General features: G+C 36.1%; 1 protein-coding gene across 2 annotated transcripts; it reads left to right on the forward strand.

Annotated features, from left to right (window-relative positions):
* The first annotated feature begins 835 nt into the window (after positions 1-835).
* On the forward strand, positions 836-12013 carry st6galnac (ST6 (alpha-N-acetyl-neuraminyl-2,3-beta-galactosyl-1,3)-N-acetylgalactosaminide alpha-2,6-sialyltransferase). 2 transcript variants are annotated; one of them, XM_056771326.1, is made up of 10 exons: positions 836-960; positions 1891-2223; positions 7102-7387; positions 7686-7851; positions 8994-9168; positions 9670-9812; positions 9920-10019; positions 10175-10258; positions 10606-10705; positions 10999-12013. In XM_056771326.1, the coding sequence occupies exons 2-10, from the start codon at positions 2078-2080 to the stop codon at positions 11167-11169; spliced, it is 1371 nt and encodes a 456-aa protein (XP_056627304.1). In that variant the 5' UTR covers positions 836-960; positions 1891-2077; the 3' UTR covers positions 11170-12013. The 2 variants fall into 2 exon arrangements, 1 of the variants encoding a protein (XP_056627304.1); XR_008909396.1 differs by lacking the exons at positions 10606-10705; positions 10999-12013 and having other exon boundaries at positions 9670-9808; positions 9917-10019; positions 10175-10260.
* The last annotated feature ends 2658 nt before the right edge of the window (positions 12014-14671 follow it).

A 14671-nucleotide genomic window follows, 5' to 3' on the forward strand; every position in this document is an offset into this window, starting at 1 on the left:
TAAGCAAATGTCATACATGAGCAATAATACAATAGGTGCATATGCAAAGTTACTAGTTTCAACAAAAGGCAGAACAATACCTGTTGAGAATAGGAGAGCGGTTTAGTTTTTTTATCAGGAAATACTGCATGTCTTTCTTTTTACTGAAAAACACTTCAAATAAAAGTTACTTGTGAAAGTTTATCTCCCAATGCACTCCGATAGAAAGCATCACGGAACATGCCGGCTGAAGATAATGAAGATATTACGTCGCTTCCTTTGCCACGCTTATTTCCTTTGCTTGTGAGTGAGCCATTTGCTTGCCATTAAGTAGAATGTTCCACTGCAGAAGTTTCAAGCAAGCTTTCAAATTGTTCAAGAACCCATGTGACCATTATGTCCCCTTTCAACGTGAGAAGACAGAGGAGGGGCTTGTGTGAGAGAGAGATAAGAGGAGTTAACAACATTGTATGGAAATGAACAGCTATAACTTCTGTTATTAACTTTTTAAACCTGGTGTGTGTTCCAAAGGACAGCCCATCTTATTTTTCCAAACATTATTCTATACTTCAAATTTTTTATGGAGTTTGTGTATTCATCTGGTTGTTTTGGTGTCTTTGTCACCAGATTGTGTTGTTTTTATCTGTGCAGTTGATCTGATCTATGTTTATGTACTGTTTGGAGTGATACTTGGCCATCCCTCTCTTTCTCTCTCTCTCTCTCTCTCTCTCTCTCTCTCTCTCTCTCTCTCTCTCCCTCTCTCCTCTTTCTCTCTGTCTCTCTCCCTCTCTCTGTCTTCCTCTTTTATTTCTTTGGGGGAGGGGACAGGGGCAGTGACGATTTCTAGCAGCTGTTATTCATCTTACAATAGGGCGGTCTCTCAAGTTCCTGTGTTCAGGGAGCTGTTAGAGTTTAGGTGTTAAGATGAGCTCGCTGTTGCTCAAATCCAACTCCGAACGCTTGTCAGAAGTTTCCCTTCAGGTACGAGAAATATTTGTTCATCTTTACATGTTTTTTGTTTCTGTTCGTCTATTGTGGGAGTTTTCATTGAGTTTAGGGACAAAGTTGTTCTTGAACAGTTGTTACTTTGTTTTATGACTTTTTGTGTTTCTTTTTGTTATACTTTTTTGGTTTGTTTTATTTCCTTAGACTTTTTTTAGGAGTTTAAACTAAGCAGTCCAAGTGCTTTTTTAAAGAAAAAGGACTTTGGTTTACTGTTCAGTTGTCTTCAGAAATTACTCATGGTCTATTCTGAGTTCCAGAAAGTGTAGTAAAAGTTTCTGAAAAGCCCTGAGCTTAGAAAGAACTTATTCAAGCAAATGCTATTCTCGTCGTTGCAAATTCAACGGTACAATAGCAGGAATGTGCATATAAAGAAAGCTTTGTTTGCCAGACAGAAAGAGGGAATTTGTGTCAACATTTTAGTTGATATTCATGTTATTACCGTTTTGCTTATAAATGTGTCAGAGCATTCTAAGAGCTGTAGGCTTACGAAATGTTGTTATTCAGGTTCTTCCTGAGTAGCCGTCTATGCGATCCATCAAGTTGTTAACTTGCTCCCTTTATATTGATAGTTTTACTCAATTCAAGAAGCCTGACTGTCAGTCCTTGCCTTTAGACATTTTTATCAATCTATTTATTGTTTTCACATGAACACTTTTCAGAATCAAGTAAATATACATCTAAACAATCTTTCCCGGCCTCTAGACAATTTTAAAGCCTTTACATTTTTAAATAGTACATTCTAAACAGATCTATTCGTATAAAAACCATAATAATGTTGTATTTGGACTCTTCAGCATGTGAGATTTGGTCAGGGGATATTTTCCTTGGGGGGGATTATGTTGGTTACCTAGCAAAACTCCTCAGGGGAAAGTTGCTAACCATTATTAATTTTTCTTCACCCTTTAGGGAAGTGAACACCAGAGCTTAAACAAACGTACTTCACAGCTTCTGCCTGCCTCTTCCATTTAAGAAGGACTTTTAGTATTATCGAAACGGTGCTCGAACAGTTTCCCAGAAGAACTCCCATGTCCTTACACGGTGACGGGGTGTTCTTGGCCATTCTCAGCAATTTGGGACTAAGCAAAGTGTTACAATGAAATCCCGACTTCCTCGAAGACTGCTGGTGTGGTTCATTGCATTGCTGGGCATCGGATTGTTGGCAATATTTATGGTGTGCTTCGCTTTGCAGATTCAAACTCCATGGCAAACAGTTTCTTTCCCAAGCCTTAAACACATCAGGTAAGATGCAACATTTTTATCCAACTTCCAATATTTTTTTTTACATTAATAAACATTCACAAATTTAAGGACCAGATCATATTATTCAAAATTGAATATGACGCTTTCTGTGGAACACGACACAAAAGATGATATAAAAAACAAAGCAGTGGATTTGTTATACAATGGAAGTCAAGTTATGGCAATGTTGTTTGGTTGCCAGTGTTCTCTTCTTTATGTTGTGTAGGCAACAGTAGGTCGTGCATGTTTGGAATGACATATGGGTGTATATGATGAAAGAATTTTCTTTGTGTGAACTATGAATCCCCTTTAGTTTGGATTGCTCTGGACCAATGCATACATTGTAGCATTTTTCAGTGGTGTTGGTTCCTTTTCACACTGATTGCTTTGGGCCGAACCAGTTAAAAGGAACCAAAATGAGTCGTGATATACCAGACAACAGACTCAATTGCAGGGAGAAACAGAAATGTATTAACACGGTAGATAGACAAGACAGTCAATAGTGACACCGCCAGTAGCCCAGAGATCTGCAGGGAGAGACTTGACCCGACGAATAGCAGACACCTTCGTACAGGATAGAGCTCAAAACACAGAGGTCCTGGAGTGGAGAACGCTCGACCCGGTAACACACGCTGTGCAAATATCAAAAGTCCAACCCCGTCTGGGGAAATAATGTGTCTGGAGGGTGAAGTCTGGAGGTGATGAGTGAGCGAGTCTGTGACACCAACGGGTACTGAGGAGAGTGTGGCCAAAAACTAACTAAGAAGGGTACCATGGGGAAGCTAGACTTAGCTAAGGCTAGGGAAGAACTGCAAAAAATAACAATGGCTATACTGAAGCTAAAAACCGCGACTAGATATAAAATACTAGGTAGTTAGGAGAACAGCTGTAACATACACAGGGTAAACACACACATTTAGCGTACAGCGATCTGGCAAAGAAATGTAGAACAGAAGGGAATCGCAGCGACGATCTCAACAACATCCACCAGGTCAACGTCCGGTTTTGTCCCAAGTATATTATCGAGGTCATCGTAACAGGGGAACTTGTACATCACACAACTGGATATACTGCTTTACCTTGAACCCAGCTTTGTTCCACAGATCTATTAAACTCCGCTGAGTTGTTTACTAAACAATAAAAATATTGCGCTGTTCTTGTGAGTTGTCAAAAGTTGGGATGTAATATGGTCAAATTTCTACGAGGCTCCGCACCGCCGCACAACTGCTTGTTTGTCCGCGAGCTGTCATGCAAATTATCGACAAACACTTTCAACACTTTCATCATTCCATAATGAACAGCGCAGCTGACTACAGCAGCTGGTTTAGTCCAAAAAGGTTTGGTACTTGGGATTGTTCGGGGTAGGATCACGTTCACACCACTAATAAACCGCTCCAGGATTCGTTTGAAGCATACAGAGATCAACTTTTTAAGGAGGCCTCGGTATGCTTATTTGGTCTGCTTTTGCTGTGCACTCAAATGCGATTGATGCATTCACACCTGCCCAAACGAGCCGCACCAAGAAGAAAAACGAACTCTCGTGCGCTTCAACCGTATTAAATATATGAGGAGTGAAAACACTCTTAAATGTTTTCTAGAACTTTAGGTTTTTCTTTTGACTAATGTTGGCGGTTTTTGCTTACGTTGTCATTATGAAAGCGCATATTCTGCATGGTGTCTCTAGAGAGCAGATTCTCTGATAATCATTGTAGTATGCAGCCATTTGTCATGCGCTTAGAAAATGATTTGTGATATTTTTTTGTTAATGTTTACCTAGTGACAGACCGATGATTTGTTAAAAAAAGTTCTTATTTGAATTTTGATTCCTAACCATTCATATTTTCATTTACACAAAATTGTTTTGAAGCGTTGAAATTGTAGTGCGTTAGTAGGAAAGGCAAGAAATACAGCCTTTGGTACATAATGAGATTAACCATTAACTTCCAACTTCCTCAGGCTGGCAAGTTTTCTATTGTTTGTAATGTTAACCTAGTATTAAAAACTGTAAACGTCACAGGATTCAGCGTTCATGGCTTTGCTTCTAGTGTTTTTAGTTCGGGCAAGCATAGAATCAGTCTGGTTTGGCTTTAGTCCAATAAAGTGCATTAGTGATACGGGTGAGCTCTTGTAGAAGTGCAGAATCATTGGGCTCAAAGTGGAGTCTGTTATGCGAAATGTAGCCCAGATGCTTTTAAAGGGCAAAGCTCTAATTTTAACACAGACGTGCATGGAAAAGCCTGCTGGTCAGGAAAAGGTACACATTCGGCATAACATTTTTATTTGTAATAACCTAACGCTTACTTTAATTAAGGTTTTGTCGTAATAACGCTATAAAAATCTTGTGTTTGGTAACATTTCATGAATTATAATTATGGTCAGTACATGATGTTTTACAGATCAGTTCTTTAAATGCATTCAAATGTTGGAATAATGTACTTCGGAAACGTAGGAAATGACATGGAAATGAGAATAAATGACACCTGGTTTAACAACCGTCTGGATGTACATTATCCTTCGTACTACCAGGTTACTTGCGACAAGGCAAGTTTATTTGAGCAAAAAATATTGTATTTAAATATTTATGTATATATATATATACGTGTGTGTGTGTGTGTATAATAAAAATAAATAGATTTGCCGATATATATATATATATATATATATATATATATATATATATATACACACGCACACACATAAATATTTAAATACAATATTTTTAGCTCAAATAAGTTTAGCCTTGTGGCAAGTTTATATATATAGGCACATTTAGTGATTTACTTATTATACTATTATACTGCACCTGTCAAAAATATTACAAAATGAAATAAAATTTGTGTGTAATATTTAACTATGGGTGTCAAAATGATTTACAACATCCAGCTTACCAAGTGTTATTGTTTTTGTAATAAGCAGCAAAATGTACAGACAGCTGTCTGTTATCATGTAGATAGGTAACATACATTTGTTTTTAATTTAATTGTATTATTCTATTTCATTTACTTAATTTATCACATTATTTAAGTTTTATGCATTTAATATAGTTCATTAATCATATATATTCATTCATTTATTTGATCATTTTATTATTTACATTTATTCTTATTATTTGTTACATTTGTCCTTATTTTTCACACTGCTTTATCTTCTGTGGGGTGCTGTATGGTCTTCTATGCCGATATGAGTCTCCGATGGTCTCCATCTCAAGGTTCATAACAACGTCACGAGACAATGTTTTGATACTTGCGTGGCTAAAAATACCCATTGAATCTGTGTCTAGTCAGATGAAGTTGGACAGAGCTAGCCTGAGCATTGAAGCACAACTGAGATTATTCAATAAACCATCTTTCATTTAATTCAACATCATTTCGTCTCCTGTCTTCTGTTCTTTCCTTCATCTCTGTATCTACCCGTGGTTGTTTTGAAGTATTAACTCACAACAGAGATGATATTTTCAGATGTAATAAGTTCCTGACGGGGACTCTAATTTTGGAACAATAAGATCTGCAAGCCATATCCATAGTTGGATCTGTCATCGCGAAATAAACTGTATTCTTGCGATAACAACCGTCTGCCTGTACATTATCCCTTACATATATTCAAAAATACTGTTTAACCGAATGATTCATTTTATTTATTAGTGTCACTAAAAAACTTAGGCCTACTTTATTAACATCTTTATTCAGATTGATTGAAAAATGCTTTTGTGTCTCGAGCAATAAGTCTATTGTGAAAACTGTGAATTTGTAGACAAACATTAACTTCCAGTAGTCTTTTTGATGATGTTTGCTGACGTATTAATATAGCAGGATGGCCAATAAAAGTTCTGTTATAGTGTTATATGGCACACAATGGAATATTGACATAAAATTCAGAAGCTCTCATGTTATTAATATGTTTTGTCATCTGAGGTGTTCATGACTAAAGAGGAATTGTGTCAGTTCTGCTCAGAAGTGCAGTAAAAACCTCATAGCATTGAAAGATCTTATAAATTATCATACAATTTTTGATACTGTAGTGTCGTTCCATCTTGTTCATACGTCAAAACCGATAGATCTAACTATTCTGCACACTTGGATGTCAGAGGGGATGAACAGCAGGTGGGAGACAAAGTGATGTTATAATACAATGAGCAAAGTTTATTAGAGAGAGAAAATCATAGTTTCGTTCAGATGCCCATTCTCACTCTGCCTAGAACTCTGTCAAGAGTTTTTTCTATCTCTGTCTAAATTTTTTAACTCGGACTGACTAGCAACACATCGAGCAGGTGTTTTTTATACCAAGACAGTGGAAAATAACTGTTTCGCAACATTATCTTGTGACGTTATTATGAACCTTGAGACCAAGACTACCACCAACTCATATCTACTTGATATCTTCGCCATTGACTCCCACTCTATGAACACAACCATTGTCAAAATATCTTCTTTCGTTTTCCACAGATAAAATAGTCATAAACAGGTTTTGAACCACATGAGGAGAAATAAATTTCAATTTTGGGTGAAGTCCAATATTCAACAAATTACGTTCATGTATTTCTTATGTGAGACTACTGCAAACTCATATCTACTTGTGAAGACAATACAAGCAGATTGTAGAATATAATATAACTTATAATATGTATTAATATGTAGCAAAATAATGATAAAGAATAAAAGGATAATGAAATAAGAAATTAAATACAATACAAAATGTAGGTCTGTACTCTCAAGTCATAATTTCATCATCTATGAAAATAACACACACAAACAGGTTGCTTTTAAGAAATTCAAATCCTACAATCTATCAGCACTGAACCAAACTTCTGTCATAAATTGAAATAATATTGCTGTGTCATGCTAGTCACCCTCTATTATGTTCTGCCACTTTTGCCCAAAGGTTTTATAATCTCAGAAATGACACCAACATCTCTTCGGAGTATCAACTATCTGCTGAGAATGAACTGGACATTAATAAAGAACCGGATCAGAGTGCAGAGCAGGAGCTTGATCACCAAGATGAATCTGAAGACACAGAAAAAACAAAGCCTGTCACTCCAGATCAAAACACCAACACATTACAAAGGACAGAACCAAAAAATGAGACTAAAATATTAAAACCAAAAATGACACCACAGTTTGACTTTGGTGAGCAGTATTTTGTGGATGAATTTCCTTCACAAACAGTAAGTCTCATTGTTTTCTGGTGTAGTTTTATTATGGCCTTACACAGGCTTTTATTAGTTAAAAACATTTTTGGCAAAAATGGCATTGCTTATGTAATGAGTAGTGATTACATCTCTTAACCTTCCAGTTATACGAGTTGTGTAAGTTTGATAGCATTTGCTTTACCTGCACGTTGAGATTAGTTTCTTCTTTCACACCATCAGCAATTTTATGTTCCAATATCAATATTCAGTTCTTCTGAAATATGCTGCATGAACCTCATTAAATGAGAAACTGTATTGTCTGATTTTATTGCAGGACTGTCCAAACAACATCAGAAAGCATGTGCCTCAGACCAAGTTCTCTGAGATGTTTCTACACACCATTCCAGTCCTGCAGTGGGCTAAGCATTTAACTCCAGACGAGTATGAACGACTGAGTCGCTATGGTGGAGCACATGGCTGGGGAGGCGTTACACTCGATGGTATGTGTTGTGGGAATTTTCGACTGAACTTCGATGGAAAAACCAAGAGTGTTTGTTCTAATTTGTTTTAGAAAAGCTTTTGGTTGACATCATACTTCAGTGTTCACTTTACATAAATAGTTCAGTCAACACTTAACAAATAAGAGCCAAATATTCAATAATTTATGTTCATTGAGTTATTGACTTAATTTACTTTAGAATGATAGTTCACCCAAAGTTGAACTAAAAATAATTTACTCATTCTCGTGTTATTCGTGCACTGTAAACATTTTTGCTGTAGTTATGCAGCTAGTTGCCGGTAGCTTACTGTAGATTTATTTTGATCTAATTTACTGGCAACCGTTTGTTCAAAGATAAATGAAAAAAACTATAAAATAAAACCCTTATGCAAAGCATTCTGGGAACCAGAAATCCACATAAACCTTTTTCAGCTTTTTTTCTTGTTTTGGTTCCCAGAATGCTTTGCATAAGGGTTTTATTTTATAGTTATTTTCTGTAAGGATAAAGACTTGTTAATATTTGATGATCATTTATCTTTGAACAAACTGTTGCCAGTAAATAACATAAATGTAAATCTACCGTAAATTACTGGCAAACTGCTGCCAGTAATACTGTAATATCTACAGAACTTCTTAACAGTGTGGCATCCTGTGCTTGCAACACCAAGTTCATGGGTTCGATCCCAGGGATTGCACATGCTCAGAAACAAATGTATAGTATAATGAAATGCAAGTCGCTTTGGATAAAAGCATCAGCCAAATACATAAATGTAAATGTCATTCCAAACTTTTTGTAGAACCAAAAGATATTTTAAAGAATGTTGGTAATCAAATATAGAACCCCCATTGACTTCCACTCTGCGAACACAACCACCGAGACATTTTTCAAAATATCTTCTTTCGTGTTCCACAGAGGAATAAACAGAGGGGAAATAAATGAGGACAGAATTTACATTTTGGGTGAACTATCCCTTTTAGTCCATTTATCTACTAATGAAGTTCATGTACTTCTTAAGTGTTTTGGTGGTACTACAGTGAACTGCAGTAACATGCAACATATTTAACATTAGTTCTATAAGAAGATGTCCAGTTATTTGGAAACTGAGGGTTTTAGTTGATCTGTGTGTCCATTGTTATTCTCAGAGTTGAAGAGCTCACTAGGAATTATGAACACGACAGCAAATCGGTTAATGTTTGACGACTGGGAGAAAAGAATAAACAGATCAGCGTGTATCCGCTGTGCGGCAGTGGGAAATGGGGGAATACTGAATGGATCGAAAAAAGGAAAGGAGATCGACGAACATGACTACGTGTTCAGGTAGGGAGATATCTTGTAACCCACAAAAAAAATGCTAAATTTACATTAATGATATTGGTGTTCTAGTATCTGAAAAAGACTTAATTGCAATTCTGATAAACTATTACTAAAGGTTGAAAAGAGATATTCGATAGATGATAACCTGTGGCGGAAGTATTATGGCTTCTTGTACTGTATTATGGATTTAGAAAATTTAAAATAGAGAACATAAATCGTAAGAGGTACTTATTTTAATTTATTTTATTATTCATTGAGATTTACAAATAAAAATATTTCATTTAAATTGTGTCATTTAGTTGATTTACATTTGCGTTCATTTAATAATTATTTAAATTGATATTTTTTCAAATGTTTTTGTAGTTTACTTGACAACAGAGGGCGTATGTAGTTTACTTGACTACTCTAGTAGTCTATATAATAATCTAGACTCGTACCTAAATTGATCAAATGTGAAGTCATGTGCATTGTATAATGTGTAACGTTTCTCTGTTTTACTTTTAGGGTGAATGGTGCGGTTCTGAAGGGCTTCGAGGAGGACGTGGGATCCAGAACGTCCTTTTACACATTCTCGACAAACACCATGCGAAACTCCATGCGAAGCTATCGTGGAGTGGGCTACAGAGGACCACCAATATCTGAGGTAAGCAGTTAGACAGTAAACGTTTTCCCAAATTCTCCAACAGAATGTTTATTTAGTGGTGAGGTTGTTTGTTCCTAATTCTGTCTCACTGACTCTTTCTCCGAACAGGAGACAAGATATATTTTCTGCCAGATCACAACCGAGATTACATTCTTATGACAGCAGCTGCCACACATACCGTCATTGAAAAAGGCCCTGAGCGCAGCAAAAAGTAATTATTATTAAACCTTTTTTCTGAGACCCACAGATAATTTGCCCACAGCTCATTGGTTTTTGTCCTGCTTTTATCCGTAATCATTAATGTGAATTGTGTTGGATGTGTTGTACCATGTAGCCTGAATTCAATTATTTTTTATGTTCTTTTAGTCCCCCTAAATACTTTGGTGAAGATGTAACAGTGGAAAAGTTCAAAATTTACCATCCAGATTTTACTCGTTACCTTAGAAACAGGTAAGATTTTTGTGTATGACTTTTTATGACTGTGTGCTGCTGCCCATATAACATATTTGAATAAATAGCTTGCATGATCACCTTGTAGCTCTATACATATGGAGCTGGGGAAGGAGGAGGGTTTCCGAATCACTAGCCAAGTTTTATACGTAGAGGAGCATGCTCATTGGCTGCTGATATAGGAAGGAACCAATCAGCTGCGCCATGTAGTAGTTATAATGTCAGATTGGTTTAGACTTTATGACTGCGTTTCATGCAAAAACGTTCTCTTTCATTTAGCTTTTATTTCGCTTTGTTTTTACAGCAGTCAGTTATCTAGGTTTAATTATTTTCTTTTGTTCATCAAGGTTTCTGCATTCAGGCCTTCTGAGAACAGGTGCCAAAAGATTTTACAGACCGTCCACAGGAGCAGTCATGCTCCTGGCTGCTATTCATACGTGTGATCAGGTTTGTTTGTTTTTATTGTTGTGTGAGATGAGTCTATTTGATTGATAATTCAACGATGTTGCCTCACTTATTGTGCAAATTTAGAATATGACACCTTTCTTAAAGTTTACCTCTATTTACAAACAAAATGACAAAAGGTTAGCTGGTTTTTATGAACTGTGAAGAAAACAATGCCCAGAGAACTCACCTGACTGGATATCTTGCGGTCAATTAATTCCAATAAATCATGATGCCAGTAAAATGTACTTTGGCTAACTTCCAAGAAAAGTGATTTATTGTTTTGTTGTTACCAGGTCGATGCTTACGGGTTCATGACTCCAGACTGGAAGTTATACTCGGACCACTACTATGACAAATATTATAAAACAGTGCGTTTCTTTGCCAATCATGACATGCGTATGGAGATGAGGTTGTGGCAGGAGTTGCATCAGGCGGGACTGATGAATCTCTTCATGCGCCAGTGAGCACAAAAGAAGGATTGCTGGTCTTTGTATAAGGTGGGGTTTTTTTTACCAGAAAGAGGGTGGAAATCAGCCGTGTGAAAACCCGGTCATTCTTTGGTTCATGGTATTTGACAATTCTGCTTTGAAAATGAAGATGATAGGTTGTTTTCATTGTTTACTGGGAACTGTGCAAAGAATCTACAAAGGAGTGTCTTCGGTGACATACTTTGAACTCTTGCATCACAGTGTGAGGACTTAAAAACACAGTAATATATTAGAGTAACAAACACACTCTATATTTTTGGCATGTCTTTGTTCATTCCATATGGTGGTAGGCTGGTATAGTGTCATTCTTTGCTTTAACTGTAATCTCCATGTGCCATAGGATCTCTGTGAGAGTCACACCCAATCCACCAAAGATATGATTTTAATGTGATTTTTTTATTCTTAATTATATTCCTTGTATGAATGTAAACATTTAAATATGGTTAATCCATAATGCACTTGTAGTGATGCATCACATGATTTAAAAATGGTTTTCTGTTTTTAAGAGGACTTTTTATAATTTATGTTTACAGCTTAAAACTGGAAGCTCTAAAGTGCTAACTTTTATGTTCAGTGCACAGGCTGTTTGAAGTGAAGTGTAAATATTTTTATTCATTTTTCTAAGGTTACTATGATTGTAACAGTCAAATGGTTTTTAAATTATTATATCTGCTTTGGTCAAAAGGTTAGGTATTCGGTTTTATCATTTTTAAAACAAATTGTATACATGACCATTGTCACAAATGACCAGACAATGGAAAATGATCCTAATAATGACTATTTGGTTTATTTTGTGATGAGAATAAATCTTTCAAAACTGTGTTTTGTATCTGTTTTGCCATAATGCATGTTTGTCCTGCTGAGGCTTTTAGAACTTGCATACAGGATCTAAAATGTTTTGTTTCCATAATTGGCTGACTCACTAAAGCAAAGCAAAGAAAAATCGATGTTGCAAGATATCAGAGAGTTTACTTGTTGGAGGTAAATTAAGACTTTATTTCACCTTTGTCTTTTGTGTGATAAGAATTTTACGTGTGATATTTCTTCAGGCTACGTGTGATGATTGTCAAGGCTATTATTAATCCATTATTATAACAAACCCTTGGTCACACTTCACATTTCCAAGCATTGCACGGAGCCCATACTGTACACCAAACAAACCCACAATAAAATGTTTATTGTTTTGTGTAAAGAATAATATGAAATATTCTGAAACATTTCATGAAAAACTATTGAATGACCAAAAGAAACTCTACATATGTACAAAACATAGCATCAGAAAGAAATGTCAGTTGCCTCACTAGACAAAACAGTCTCATGGGAATTCGTGACATGTCATACTGACACGAATTTCCCCCTTTATTAGTGTCACCCAGCACGACTTTCAAATATATATCAACACAATCTGATGGTAATTCATACCTATTTTACAAGATGGCTGATTTGTGTGAATTCCTATTTCTTACGATCTTATCGGTATGTTTTGTCATGATTTGACTTTTCCCTTGTGACATTATGATAAGGGGCGGGGTTAGGGGCTTGGCTTTGCATTTTTAAGTGCCATGGCAATAACTTTCCAAAGATTTAGCATTAAACACTACTGGTAAGAGAAACGTATAACATTGTTCTATTACTTTTTGATCCTTTAATAAAAAAAACACTTCCGTAAACACTTGCAAAGTAAGGACAAAAATAAAACTTCTGACTGAATTAACAAGTTCACATACAATTTTGATGGACTATGCATTTGTGTCTTGAGTGATAGATCATAGAATTTCTTAAAAGCAACCTGTTTGTGTGTGTATTTTCAAAAGATGATGAAATTATGACTTGAGAGTAAAGACCTACATTTTGTGTTGTATTTCATTTCTTATCTCCTTGTCGTTCTTATTCTTTATTATAATTCTTTACTATTTTCCCTATATTTTATTAGTTATAAATTATAGTAATTTTTCTACTGTCTCTATATTCTATATTACTTTTCTTAATGCTATATACATTCTTTGGATGCTGCATTTGTATTCTCTTCACAAGTAGATATGAGTTTGCAGTAGTCACATTTTCAAGGTTAATAATAACGCCACGATAATGTTGTAAAACAGTAATTTTCCACTGTCTTGGTATAATAACACCTGCTCAATGTGTTGCTAGTCAGACCAAGTCGGAATTTATTATAACATCATTTCGTCTCCTGTCTGCTGTTCTTTAAGTAGTAGAATCAGATCTATCTTGAGCAAATCGTCTATTGTGGAAACTGTAAATTAATCGGAGAATCAGTACACACAGAAAACACACTAACTGCCACTCAAAACACCAAAACACTCCAAAGGACAGAACCAAAAAAAAGACAAAAACATTCAAACCAGAAAAACCCATAGAATATGACCAGTATTTTGTTGATGAATTTTATTCACAATCTGTAAGTGTCAGTGTTTTTGGTGTAGTCTTATTATGGGTTAAGTGAGAAGCTTGTATTTGAAACCTTTTTTTTATTTGTGCCAGAGCTATCTATATATTATCAATGACAGATGAAGGAATGTCAGTTTGTTATGAATTAAGAATTGTTTAAAAGTCATCTTTGACTGTAGCCAAAGGTTGCTTAGGCACACAATGGCTGATGATAAATGTGGCATAATCTCTGTAAGCAATCTTTCAATCTTCATGTAAAACAAGTTCTGCAAGTTTGAAAATAGCACTGGTTTAGTGACTTCCTGCATGTAGAGATTAGTTCATTTGAATCCATCCAACAAAGGAATTTCTAATGAGAAAAATAGTGGGTGTGGCTTTCGTCTTTCTCTACGATTTGATTAGTTGTATAATAAGAGCCGTAGCATTTTTAAATGGGACTAGTAGCAGACTCGCTGTTGAAGGAGAGGAGTAAACGGATGTTCCGCCCAAATCGTCTCACTTACATCATTTAAGATGGATAGTCATAGGTATTACAGGAAGTGCATTTTCAGATTTGAACTAAGGATTATGAGGGAGCACGAATGTTAAACAGAGAATGACCCACATTGCTAAACTATTTACAAAAACACTGCAATATTTCGTGAAAAATAGGCATTGTCGTTTTTAATTTCACTGGGATTTTATATGTCAAAATTAATATGTTCTGAAATATGCTGTAGGAATTTCATTAAATGTGAGAAAATATTTTTACAGCAGGACTGTAAAAATGGGGGGCACGGTGGCTTAGTGGTTAGCACGTTCGCCTCACACCTCCAAGGTTGGGGGTTCGATTCCCGCTTCCGACTTGTGTGTGTGGAGTTTGCATGTTCTCCCCGTGCCTCGGGGGTTTCCTCCGGGTACTCCGGTTTCCTCCCCTGGTCCAAAGACATGCATGGTAGGTTGATTGGCATCTCTGGAAAAATTGTCCGTAGGGTGTGAGTGCGTGAGTGAATGAGTGAGTGTGTGTGCCCTGCGATGGGTTGGCACTCCATCCAGGGTGTATCCTGCCTTGATGCCCGATGACTCCTGA

This window comes from Triplophysa dalaica, chromosome 17, assembly GCF_015846415.1.
Source record: "Triplophysa dalaica isolate WHDGS20190420 chromosome 17, ASM1584641v1, whole genome shotgun sequence".
Taxonomy (NCBI): domain Eukaryota; kingdom Metazoa; phylum Chordata; class Actinopteri; order Cypriniformes; family Nemacheilidae; genus Triplophysa; species Triplophysa dalaica.

Bases quoted from the DNA above. Each gene is read 5' to 3' on its own strand.
- st6galnac (XM_056771326.1), top strand. From the start codon at position 2,078: ATGAAATCCCGACTTCCTCGAAGACTGCTGGTGTGGTTCATTGCATTG. The intron at 10,020-10,174 runs GTAATTATTATT...ATGTTCTTTTAG, and splicing joins GGCCCTGAGCGCAGCAAAAA to TCCCCCTAAATACTTTGGTG. The intron at 10,259-10,605 runs GTAAGATTTTTG...TTGTTCATCAAG, and splicing joins ACTCGTTACCTTAGAAACAG to GTTTCTGCATTCAGGCCTTC.